At 43.9% G+C, this 13,272-nt stretch overlaps 1 protein-coding gene across 7 annotated transcripts in view; it reads left to right on the forward strand.

The window, feature by feature from the left end:
• Positions 1 to 13,272, forward strand: part of PHF21B (PHD finger protein 21B) — a 201,616-nt gene that overhangs the window by 132,124 nt on the left and 56,220 nt on the right. For all 7 annotated transcript variants that reach the window (XM_053255331.1, XM_053255332.1, XM_053255334.1 and 4 more), the window contains one exon: positions 5,076 to 5,198. In XM_053255331.1, the coding sequence (XP_053111306.1) occupies positions 5,076 to 5,198 (123 nt within the window). The remainder of the gene's footprint in view (positions 1 to 5,075; positions 5,199 to 13,272) is intronic.

Raw genomic sequence — 13,272 nt, forward strand, 5'->3', positions numbered from 1 at the left:
CTGAATGGGAATTTGAACTTGGGTCTCCCCGGTCCTAGTCCAGCACTCTAACCACTACACCACACAACTGACAAAGAATAGATTCAAATAATAGAATTAATTAAAGTTTTTCAAGCTAGACGAGAGTTACTAAATTTCCCTATTTATACTCACAATGCATGCACTTCAGGGGACCCAGCCCTGAAGGTAGCGTGAAGAGTGGAAAGGCCAGGAGTTCTGGAGTGTGCGCACACTCTTCCTTGAAGTATTAGCCAGCCATCTCCCAAAGAAGCTATTTGCAGAATAGCGCCTCTTATACGGTTCTCTCTGGTCATCGCTTCAGGTCTTTAGTGCTGATATATCACTTCATGACTTGCTCTGGCAGCCACCGGTTTCACAAGCTCATAATCTGGGAGCCAGCAACCTCCCTTGGAGGATTCTGTCTTAGGAATGCACTGTTTGGCCAACCATCCTGCTTATCAGTGAACTGCCTCTCGACTCAGCACTTTGAGTGGCAAGTTGTACGTTTCCTCCTCTAGGCTTCTGTCTTCAGGCTATTCTGTATGTGCAGGCTTGACGTCTCTCCTAATCATTCCAGTCTCTATGGCCTCCATCTTCGGCCGCCTTCTGGCCTGAATGGTCATTCCCTCTTTCCACACATGTGTTCTCTACATTCTAGTGGGGACATTTGTACAATTTGCTTTAGTGATAGCGTATAAAATCAATTCAAGCAATATAGAAACAAATTTACCGCAATGGATTTCCCCTACAGCCATGCTGGTTCACAATATCTCCCCTTAGTCTTCTCTTCTCAAGACTAAACATACCCACCTCCTTTAATTGTTCCTCAGAAGACTTGATTTCCAGACCTTTCACCATCTTCACTGCCCTCCTTTGAATCCATTCCAGTTTATCAATGTCCTTCTTAAAATGTGGTTGCCAGACCTGAACACAGTGGCCGACATGACACTCATCGATAGTAGGGATTTGCTGGGGCTGTTTTGCCACTTAGAAGGCATTCCCAGTGATATAGCGATGAAGCTGCTATGGAATGACTTTGAACTGTTTCCCGACAGCAGCGCAGCACTCTAATTTGAAATCATTGGAGCTGCCTTTTAAGTTGCTCAGTGGCCCCAGTAGGTCTCTATGATCAACAGAGGGCTGCCCATCACGTTGGTCATTATTCCAAGTGAGGTCTGACCAGCACAGAATAAGAGTGGAACAGCTACTTCTTTTGATATTATGTCTGTTAATGCAGCCCAAGATTGTGTTAGCTTTTTGTAGCATCACACTACTTGCTCAAGTTCAACTTGTGGTCCACTATGGCACCTAGATCTTTTTCATATATCTTTTCCCAAGCCTATATCCTCTCATATCATAGGAAAAAGGATCCTTCATCCTTTGAAAATGATCATTTTATTTTCAGTTTAATTTAATTTAATTTAAATTTCGCCTGCCTCCAACGGCTTTAGGCGGTTCATGAAAGTAAATACAATAAAGGCAAAATAAAACAACCATTAAAACAAGAATTTAAAACATTCATGTTTTGTATCATATCATATGAAAAGGATCCTATATCCTTCATATACGGTATATGAAGGATATATTTCATATATCCTTCCCCACTCTATACCTGTGTATTTGATTCTTTGTACCGAAATGCAGGCCTTTGCATTTGTCTTTGTTGAACTTCATCTTGTTGGTTTTGGCCCCATGAGCTTGTCAAGCTCATTTTGAATCTTGACTCTCTTCTATAGCCACCCCACTCCAGATTTATGTCACTATGCCACTGGCTCGTCTGGTGGCCATACGGGGACGGGTCTTCTTCGTTGCTGCCCTGAGACTGTGGAATGTGCTCCCTACTGAAATACGAGCCTCCCCATCTTTGACAACTTTTAAAAAGCACTTGAAGACATCTCTTTATCCAAGCTTTTTAATCTGGCTTTGTTTTTTAAATTGTTTTAAGGTTTTTATTTTCTGCATTTTAACTTGTTTTATGTTGCTGTAACCCGCAAAGAGACAAAGGTTTGGGGCAGTATACAAATTTGATAGAGAAATAAATAAATCTGCAGATTTGATAAGCATCCCCCTGCTCCCTCATTGCAGGTTGACATGGAGTCACATTAATGAACACTCATTGACTACATTATTCAACCAGCTATGAACCTATTTGAGAGCAGTGTCATCTAGCCCACATTTTGCCATCTAGGAAATGATGGGAGACTGCCAAATGTTTTGCTGACATCCAGATACATTCTGTATCTACAGAATTCACGTGATCTAGTAAACTAGTTCAACCCCATCCAAAGCTCCATGGGGCTTAGTTTAAGTGACAGTTCATACTGAGGCACTGAAAATAAAAGCCACAACAGCTTACTTCCCCTTTCAGGGTCTAGACTCTAGATGGAGGCATCCTTTCTTTTGACCCTTCTCCCTTCCACTCTCATCTCTCTCCTTTTGGCCTTCTGACCTCAAGTACTCTGAAGCTTCTTCAGAGCCCCCTCTCTGATTAGCACTTTCCTGCCTCAGTTATTTATTTTCTCAGGAAGCATGTAGATGATTGCCTGGCTTCAGTGAAATGAAGTTTTTTTAAGCCAGAGGAACTGAAATGGAGACTGGCCAAAGGTCTAAAAGGAATTCTTCTTTCACAGGCATTATACTGTAATTCGAAAATAGAACAGAAGATATGAAGTCTATGTAAGAAGCAAAATTTGCTTGCTCTAAATCGGGGTGGAAGGCTCTTAAGCCAAATATGGCTCATTAGTCATAAACAGCAGCAGCAACAAAAGAAAACAAAAAGCAGGCAATCCAAACTGGAAGTTAAGGGTGGTGAATGCAGAGGCAAGGAGAAAGCAGCCCCAGTTCTGCTAGCTGTCACATCTCCAGATTGAGGAGTGTTTGTTTGTTGCTTCTCCTTCCTTCCGTGCCACACATGCAGAGGCTGCAGTAGGAGCTGAGTAAGACAATAGCAAGACAACATCTAGCAGATGTAGAGAAGAATGGGTGACTGTGGCACCTAGGATTCCCAGGTGATCTTCCATCCATGTACTGGCTGGGCCCGGGTCTGCTTTGTTTCTGAGACTGGACGGGATCAGACTTATTTGGGTTAGTATGGTCGCAGGCTCCTGGGGCAGGGAATGTGAGGAAGCTTGAAGCAAAAAGGGAGGGAGTGGTGGGGAAAAGTGAATCCCAAGTCCTGTGGATTCCAGGTCTACCTCTACCCATCACAAGTAGAAGAGCTGGGTGGACCTGGCCTTTTGGTGACAACTGCCAGGTCTACTGGCTTCCAGAGGTCAGGTCTTGAGTCAGTGGGTAGACTCGTTCTTCAAGAAGGCCCCATGGAGCTTTGGATGGGGTTGAATTTGACAATCTTGCCCAAGAAAGAGCTCCAGAAGCCCAGCCACTTTTCAGATTTGTCCTGACCACTAGTGAGTGCTTACTGACAGCCCCAACCCACTCAGGTTTGTGCATTGAGATTTTTGGTGACAGGGTTTTCTGGACACTTGAAGAACTGCCCAAGCTTTTCCAGTGCTGGCATAAGCTTTACCACATCTACCTGCCACTAGGAGGAAGAGTGGTGTACCTGTTCTCCTGCAGATGCTGGCCCAGGGACAAAGTCCCACCTGGAGGCCGGGTCTACCAACTTCATGGGGTCAGGTCTACCTGCCATAGAGGGGAGAGTGGCAGGTAGACTTGTTCTCTGGTAGGTGAAGGCCTAGGGACAAAGTCCTACCTGGAAGCCAGGTTTTCCATCTCCTGGAGGCAGGGCCCAACTATCTTAAAATAACAATAATAAGGGCCTAACAGTGGCCAGGTCTACCAGTTTACAGCCCCACAAAGCTATGGATGGGATTGGATTTGATTATCTTGCCCAGGAAGGAGCTCCAGAGGTCCTACCACTTTTAGGTCCCATCAACCGATAGAAGCTCCTGCCAGCCCCAACCGCTTGAGCATGTGTGTGGAGATTTCTGGTTATAGGAACTTCCTGATGGCCCCTGGCAGAGCACTGCATGAGTATGACTTCACTTGGTGGACCCGCAATCACAGTGGTTCAAGGTCTCTCTGAGAAGCAGCAAGCAGCCCCCTTGGATCATTGGCATTCCGGGAAAAGTGGGGTGTGGTGGGCTAGGGTGGGCCAGGGTGGGCACGGTGATGTGGCCTCATGCTCCTGGACATGGGGACCTTCATGTGGCCCCCTGAGTCCAGTACTGTGCCTTATCAGTTGACAGAGGGGAGGGGATGGCCTGGATTCTCCTTGCGGAGAGGAAGAGTGGCCAGGATGACTCCACAGTCACTGGACTCAGCAGGTTACCTGATCGATCAAGGCCTCCTCCACTGCAGTGGGGAGGGCATGTCATAGGCTGGCCTGGGGGCAGTGCTTCAGGCAGAGCAGATGCCTGCCCACCTCTCTTGCAGCACCCACAGTTACTTCTGACGGGCCTTCCCATTACAGCACAAGAAGAGCAGCCCTCACCCAGCTGTCAGGACCAATCTGACCTGTCAGCGCAGGGGTACTCCCAACCAGCACTGAGGGCCCTGGGGATGTGCTGACGAGTCTCCCTCTGACTCCCCGGCTATCCTGTTCCCCCAGATGCATTGTATTCTGGTCCGATATTGTTCTATTCTTCAATCCTTGTCTTCTTGGTTCCATGTAATATTCTAATTTTCTGAGATTGTGGATTTGGGGTTTTCATGAGCTGTACGCCATGATCATCACAATTATAACAAATTAAGGCTTGTCTTATCTCGCTTTGCATGTAATGCGTCTGTCTCATATATCAGTTTCACCTTTTAATTTGCATTACTGAAATTAATGGACTTTTGCACGATATTCTAATTTTCCGAGTTTCACCTGTACATATGCGGTGGTATTAAAAAGTGCTAAATAAATAATAGTGAAAATTATGGTCTAGTGTCCATCCTAAAACATGATCCATCAGAAAAGCTTGGTAATGAAATCTGATAGGTTAATGAAAAATTGGAAGAATATAGTTGACAGTGTTGCTCTTGAAACACACAAAGCTTCTGTGTTTGAAAAGAAAAGCTCTTTCAGACAGTGAGACTCTCTTTTTTTCATTAACCTAATTGTTTTTCAGGTTATCATAATTCAACCTCAAGTTCAAACTCAAGCAGAGACTAAAGCGGAGACAAAGAAACCTCCTGAAGAATCAGCTCAGGGACCCCCTGCTGCCAAAAATAAAAAAGAGGAAAATCCAGAGGTCAGCAAAATCTTACTTTCTTCATAAATGTTATGCTCACTCAATATGTTTTCAATAGGCACCCTTAGTGTGAAAGTCACATTATAAGTAATAATGCACTTAGTGTTTTTGTTACATTACAAGTAAAGTGCTTAGTGTTTTTTCAGAACTGTAAATAGTGTGGGTGGCCAGCTGATTTATAGTTAACCCTTTAACAGGTCTTCTGTGTTTGTGCAGGTCTTGAGGATGCTGTTGCAAAGAAATTACTTATCCTCCACAAGTAATGGAACAAGAAGTCAACTTTAACTGAGAAATGAGAGTTTGATATTTATTACTAATTAAACATAGGCTAAGAAAACAAGCAGGCTAGCAGTCTCTTATGCAGAAAGGGAGAACTTCTCAGTTTGAATTCAAGGGAACAAGTAAGAAGGCAGAAGGAGGGAGGAGCTTAGTCTCCACCCCCAAACCCAAACATAGACAGAAACATATACAGACAAGCATGCCCCTAGACAAGAGCAGAGACCATGTTTATGCAGTAAATCCCAACAAATGTGACCCCAGTTAAACAGGTCACTTTCAACCAACATTACCTGTATAGTGAATAGCTCATATGAAACATTTTATTCCTGTGAGAAAGATGGTTCACACCTTCTTTTCCACAGCTCACTGAGAATCTGCTTTAAAATCTATAAGCATATTGCAAAATTTACTTTCCAAGTCATTTAGATGGATAAAGCAGCAATATCACAGTTGAGGATTGCCTGAAGAAGAGCAAAGCCTCGGTCTGTTAGAGAAGCTGCATTTTCCATACATACTAACATTATCCAGTTAAGATCTTGAAAATACAAGGAGGGATCAGAACTTCATTTTAATGTCACTGGTCTTCTTATGCTTTGATTGAAATTATCAGTTATAATTTGGCCAACACAGATGCAAGCGGTCCACACTTTGTTTTAAAGTCAGACTAAGGTGTAATCTCCTTCCGTTTCTCTGCACTATCCACTTAAATTGCATTATAATAACCAAATAAGTAATATTTTTAAAAAGTATAACAAATTCATTTCAACAAAATTATTCCAAGTAGGTTACAAATAATCAATAGCAATTACTGGTGGTAAAAATCTATTTGGTGGTCAGTAGGGATATGCACAAAATCTGTTTTGCTAGTTCAGTATTGGGTCTAGTTCGACTGCCAGACTGGTTCAAACCAGTTTGGTGCTCTACTGGTAAAGGGGAATCTGGAGAGGATTCCCATTTACTAGTAAAGGGGCAGGGAAGGCTTCCCTAAGCCTAGAGGGGGCGGGAGGGGAGTCAGTTAGTACTTACAAGTACTATCATCAGTGGCAGCGGGGACCGTGGGGGAGATGGCGGCAGCTCCACCCCAACCCCACCACCCTCTCACAAAGTAGCCAGGGCTGGCAGCAACCTGGTTTGGGCCTCCCCGCATGTGTGGAGGCCATTTTAGTGACCTCTATGCATGCGCAGAGGCCATTTGTGTAGCCATTTAGTCATGCAAATGGCTTCTGTGCATGTGTGGAGGTCACTAAAATGGCCTCCATGCATGCGCAGAGGCCCAAACTGGGCCGGAAAAGGCCTGAACCAGGCTGCCAGCTGCCCTGGCTACTCTGAAGAAGACTGGTGGCGTGGGGAGCCTCTGATATCACCAGTGATGAAGTACTTAAGGTTTCAGGTTCCCTCCCTGGTTTCTCCAAGATAGGGCTGAGAGAGATTCCTGCCTGCAACCTTGGAGAAGCCGCTGCCAGACTGTGAAGACAATACTGAGCTAGATAGACCAATGGTCTGACTCAGTATATGGCAGTTTCTTATGTTCCTATGTACTTGTAAAGTACTGACTCCCTTTCCTGCCCCCTCTTGGCTTAGGGAACCCTCCCCCCCACCTATTTACTGGTAAAGGGGAATCCTCACCAGATTCCCCTTTACAGGTAGAGCACTGAACTGGTTTGGTTCGAACCAGGCCCAGTTTGACCCCAAACCTGTCAATCCAAGCCAGTTCAACGTCGTGAAGGAGGAAGAGCCCCTTCAGAAGAAGGAAGTTGCCATTGTGTGAATTAGATGAGGGAACAAGATCTGTTAACTCAGGAAGGGGAGAAAGAGAGAGGGGGGAGAGGGGAAGAGCGAGTGGGGGAGAGAGAAAGAGAGAAAAAGAAGGGAGGGGAAGACAGAAAGAAGGAAGGGCAAGGGACAGGCCCAAGCCTGTCAGTGGCCTGAGGGGAATGAGTGGCCATGGCAGCGGCAGCAGCAAGGAAGGGCCCAGTCAACCACTGCTGCTGTTTGGGGCTACTGAGGCCATTGGTGGAGGGAAGCAGGCAAACAAGGGACGGGCCTGGGTCTGTCAACGGCCTGAGGGGAACAAGCGGCCATCGTGGTGGCGGCAGCGAGGAAGGGCCTGATCAGCTGCTGCTGCTGCTGCTCCTGTGGGGAGGAGCAGGAGTGGGGTGAGGGTGAGGAGGTCTTTGAGGATAGGGGGCTGCAACTTATCCAGTAGGCACCAGCAGTGCTACAGCTGCAACCAAGAGGGGTGAGGGGGATGGAGTAAAGGGATGGAGGAGGAGGAGCAGGAGTGTGGCTCAGGTGAGGGTGGAGAGATCTCTTAACCCACTCTGTGTGGGTTAAGCTAGTTTCTATATACAGTGGTCCCTCTACTTACGAAATTAATCCGTTCCGAATGCACATTTGTAAGTCGAAAAGTTTGTAAGTCGAAAAGCAGTTTCCCATAGGAATGCATTGGGAACGGATTAATGCGTTCCGGAGCCTAGAAAAAAGACCCAGACCCCCAGTAAGGCTTGCAAACTGCACAGGAACATTTCTTTTCAAGAATAAACAGGCAGTAAACAGGCAGGCAAGTCAAGGAAACCGCATGTAAAATTCGTAAGTCGAGGAAACCCCATCTAAAAATTTGTAAGTCGAAAAAAACGCATCTAAAACCGGATCTAAAACTGCCGTTTGTAACTCAAAAAATACTTATGTCGAGTAGTTCGTAAGTCGAGGGACCACTGTATTTTATTTGACCGTATGTAGCTAGGTACCAGCAATATAAAGCATTACTATGATTTTACTTAAGTTGATGGACAATTCTGTTATATTAGTCACTTAAAACTCACATCCGGAACTTTATGTTCCTGTGTAAATAAAACCATTCGTGTAATGAGTTAAGTAGCTATTATCATGTAATAATTGGTACAAGTCCTTTGCCTATTGATATGGATAATTCTGTGTGAGATCCTGCAGGATTTGCATAGTAGTTTCACAGTAACAATTTAAATACCATCATGTCACACAGCTATCCTTAATCTCATACTGTCATAATGTGTGCCCTTTATCTGCCTTTTTGAAAGTGAACATTCCATTCATTTGTAATTTTACTAATTAAAACATTTCCCCATATTGTTTACATTTCCCCATCTCTAGCCTTTTATCAATCTTTTTCACTCACACTATCTTTGAGGAATAGCCCCCACCCCATAATTTCCCCCCCACTACTTTATGTTGCTTCAGTAGTCATGTCCCCCCACTCCTTACCATGTATATACATTCTGAATGAAATAACATTCTAAAATGCCTTTGGAAAATACACTCAGACATTGAGATGGTGTTTTTAAATGGCTCAAATTTTATTTTCCGATTAGGATTTTCTGTCTTCTGATGATTAGGGCAGCACTGATGACTCAACATGAGCTTTAGTTCTGCTGCAAGAGCCATATGGTTACGAGGCAGTGGAAACTTAGGACATCAACGTGTGGTCTGCTCCTCTTTTTCTCTGAAGAAATAATAGAAACTACATTCTGTAGCTTTTCTGTTGAGTACATACTGTAGACTTTAGGTTAACTTATTTTGTTCTTTGAGTAAGCTTTAGTTAATTAACATGCATTTATACAATTAATGTAATTAGAATTAACTGTGTAATTAGTGTAAATGCATGTAATGACAGCAGGAATATATAATTACAACATGGAGTGGTTTTACCAAATTCTTATCAAACTATGCAGAGAGAGAGAGAGAGAGAGAGAGAGAGAGAGAGAGAGAGAGAGAGATGACTTCTTTATTACAAGATATAATGTAGGAAAACAGGTCAAGGGCTTTTTAAAAAAATCTGTGTTTTGAAAACAGAAAAGCAAGTAGTGTAGGGATTTAGGTAGAAATTCAGTGGTGAGTAAATAACATATCCTACTTCCCATATTGTGAAAATTCAACAACAACAACATTTTATATATCACTTTTCAACAAAGATTTCCAAAGTGGTTTACATAGAGAAATAATAAATAAAATGGTGCAGGTGATAGATCAGATTCCTCATTTATTTATTTGGTCATTCTGTTACAGACCAGGCCTAATCTATAATGCTAAATATGCTCATTAGCCAGTATATAAAATAGGTCTGGGCCAAGTTCTTTTATATTGGTGACCACATTTGATCTGGAAACAAGGAAGAAAAGAGATCCAACCACTCAAAGATTCAATGGGCTTTATTGAGTTTAAAAGATCTAATCTAGCAAGGCAAAAAGCAGAATACTCTATTAATATCAGCAACAGTATTTCCTAACCAGCACCAATATTCACCCGTGTGCCTAACTACATATGTGTGTGCATTTAAATCTTCCTAGATCCTAATACATTTCAGATACGGGCAGAAAAGAAGGGGGGGATGAAGGCTGCGGGCTGGTATGGTTTGGGGGTGATTAGTGGAGAAAAAGGGGGGAGGAGAAGGGAGCAGGGAAAGAGGAAGGGATAAGGAGATTCCAAGCAACATATTTACCAGGAACCAAGGCTGGAGAGAGAAGAATCACTTCAGTTGAAGGAGTGAGGCGCTGGCGGAGACAGGAGCTGTGCAGTTGCTTCAGATCAGGCAGTTAGGGCAGCAGAACTCAGGCATTGCTGTAGTTTCTGTTCATGAACAGAGTTCCTGCTTAGCCCCGCAGCTTTAGCAGCAAACTCTGGGATCTTGTGAGCAGCTTTATTGTAGGCAAAGATTGCTGAACTCTCTGTCTCAAAAAGCCTCATTCTTATAGTGTTTTTCTCTTTGATCTATAAAAATCTCATCTTTTCCTGGGTTCCCCAGAAGGGGTGACAAAGCTGTTACTTTCAGGACAATGTCTTTTAATTACTCAGGATATTGGCCAGTTCAGAGAATTCTGAATCTCATCTTCTGAAATCTGTGCACTCAGGAAGGGGGCGGGGGGAGCAAGTGTTAGTGGAAAGACTAAATCTACAGGTGTTCTCCCAGGATGGAATTTCTATAGACAGCAACTGTGTAATCCCCCTTGGGGCATGGCAGAGCCAATCACTGACAATGATTAGCATAGATTTCTTGCCAGGATGGGGGAGTTCAGCCCCTGGCCTCTTCCACAGACAGTATCTGATAGTGAGTTATATTTTAGCATATTGATTAGCTCAGGCCCAGCCCTTTGTGTTTTGTTAAGTATCCAGTTTCACAATGCAATGCTGGAATGTCTCACCCAGAGGCAAAGCAGGCAGTTCACCCAATTTACAAAACAATGCAGGATTCCTCCTGCCTCTACAAATCATTGACCATGCAGTCATGAGATTCACCTCCAGTTCAGACATTGAATTGAACTCTTAATATAAATGAAATCAGACACAGGCCTATATTCTATATACGTATTAGTATTTTGGGGTGCTCATAACAATTCCTCCCAAGGACCTTACAGTATCTTCACAACCATCTAGAGAGGTAGTTAGGCTGAGGGCAAAATTAAACATTACTAGAGACCTGGTACTACTGCCCAGAATTGTAACCCTGTGTCTCTCTGGTAATACCTGTTATGTACGATGTTGTACTTTTGACTTCCTCCACCCCATTCCATATCACTGGTGCCTGCTTGAGGGAGCAAGAACATGTAGACATAATGGTGTCATGTAATATATATTTTACTTACTAGATATTGAAAGGGAGAAAGCAGCAAGTAGCTGCTGCCTATCAGCAGTCACACATTTCTCGCAATATGTAGTCCCATCATGACAGAGAGGACCAGTTTAGATGCTTGTGGAGACAGTTAATTCAGCCCATCCCTGCTTTTCTCAGTGGCAGTTTATGAGAGCAACAAGGCATATCTCTCCTCCCAGAGCCTTTGGATGAATAGGGTGGTATAGAAATAATAAATAAATATTTCAGCCACTGTTCACTTGTATCACAGCACCTATAACTGTGAATGTAAAGCCAGATTGCTGTCACGCTTGCTCAGATCAGTGTCCTATACACACCCCACTTTCAATTGCATTTCTGTGAGCTGGAGCACATTTTAAACTGAGGGAGTTACTAACAAGGGTAGCCCTTCCGTGAGTGAGGTGGTTGCCTCAAGCAGCAGATTATTGGACAGGAAAAACTGGAGATCAGCACAAACAAAAACTGAACCAGAAAAGAAAGACTAGTGGGTTGGTGCAAAAGGAAGTGGGGGAAAGAATGTTTATTGCTGAATTCCAACACAGTTTGAGCCCTTGTGCCACCTGCTGTTAATGGGGGGCAGGCGGGGGGAGAGAAGGGAAAGAAAGTAACAAAATAGTGGGGGCAGCATTTGGCATTATGTCTCAGATGCACAGAGGCTTTGAGCTGCCACTGAGCTGATCTTGTGGTAGCAAGCATTAGTTGTCCTCTTAGCTAAGCAGGGTCTACCCTGGTTACATATGAAAGGGAGACTAGAAGCATGAGCACTGTAAGATATTCCCCTCAGGATGGAGCTGCTCTGGGAAGAGCAGAAGGTTTCAAGTTCCCTCCATGGCATCTCCAAGATAGGGCTGAGAGAGATTCCTGCCTGCAGCCTTGGAGAAGCTGCTGCCAGTCTGTGTAGACAATACTGAGCTGGATAGACCAATGGTCTGACTTGGTATATGGCAGCTTCCTATGTTCCTATGTACTCTATTGCTAGGGGAAATATAATCCTTTTCCTACCACAGATAACTCTTCTAGTTGCAGAAGCAGTCTGTCTCATAGAGTGAGCCCAAAATTACTAATACTAAACCTGCAAGTATGAATACCTTGTATCAGGTCTAGACAGTGAAGCATCACCATGACTTCACCAGAGAGAAAAAGAGAATTAAGAACAAGGACTTTTATTCTGCAAAGCACGATGCAAGAACCGTATGATAGAATTGGAGAGAGAATATGGATTAGTATTCCTCCGGAGACTTCAGGGCAGTGTTTCTCCACCACAAGCCCACTTCTGAAGACACCCTAGTTAGTTATTTCAGTTCAACCCTGATTTAGCTCAGGGGTGAGCCTCAGTTTCTAGCCTGGTTTCTGAGAGGGGCAGGGGTTGGATGCAGGATCAGGCATTAGGCTAGGTAGGGTTCCAAAAGCACAGGGCAGATTTGGCACCATAGTCTCATGTCTAGAATCGCACACACGAGTATGAGAGCTGTTGCTATTTTTATAAGGTTTTGTTCTGGGGTTCCTGGGGGTTACACTTCAGAATCTTGTCATTTTAAGTTTTATTGAAGGGGCCAGAAAGTCACGCAAATAAGGCCACACTATTCAGATGTACTCAGCTTATCTACTGGGATTTTTCTTTGTCCCAGAACCCTGTTAGGTCCAAATGTAGATTTAGCCTTATTTACAATGCAGGAGTGCTGGGTGGATTCCCCAGGCGCTCTGTACCAGCCTCAGGTTACTTGACATTTGTCCAAAAATGGAAGCAGATCTTCATGGTACTAGTTTGGTCTGTGTTTTATTTTGCTTTGGGTGGAAGCTAAATGAAGGTAGTTCTAAGTAGAACTAATGGTGCCTACTTTCTGCTTCATTTAATGTGATAACTATTACTTGCCCTGTGCTGTGAATTTGGTTTGTATCTGACTGTCAGCACATGCATGTTGCATATTCTCTGAGTGGCCACCACCTTGAACCAACATTGTGGATCAGCAAAACAAAACCTGAATCAGGATCCCCTGAGACCCCCTCCCCTGTGCTGTGAATTTAGTTTGTATCAGACTGTAAATACACAAGTTGTTAGAGGAGGGGGACACATGGCCATACACATGGACATGGTGACATCATGTCTTCTTCCCATCAGAAGCAGACTGAAAATGGAGGAGAGGCTTGTAATGGAATTCACCCAGCCCTTGT

This window comes from Hemicordylus capensis, chromosome 5 (genome assembly GCF_027244095.1).
Source record: "Hemicordylus capensis ecotype Gifberg chromosome 5, rHemCap1.1.pri, whole genome shotgun sequence".
Lineage (NCBI taxonomy): Eukaryota > Metazoa > Chordata > Lepidosauria > Squamata > Cordylidae > Hemicordylus > Hemicordylus capensis.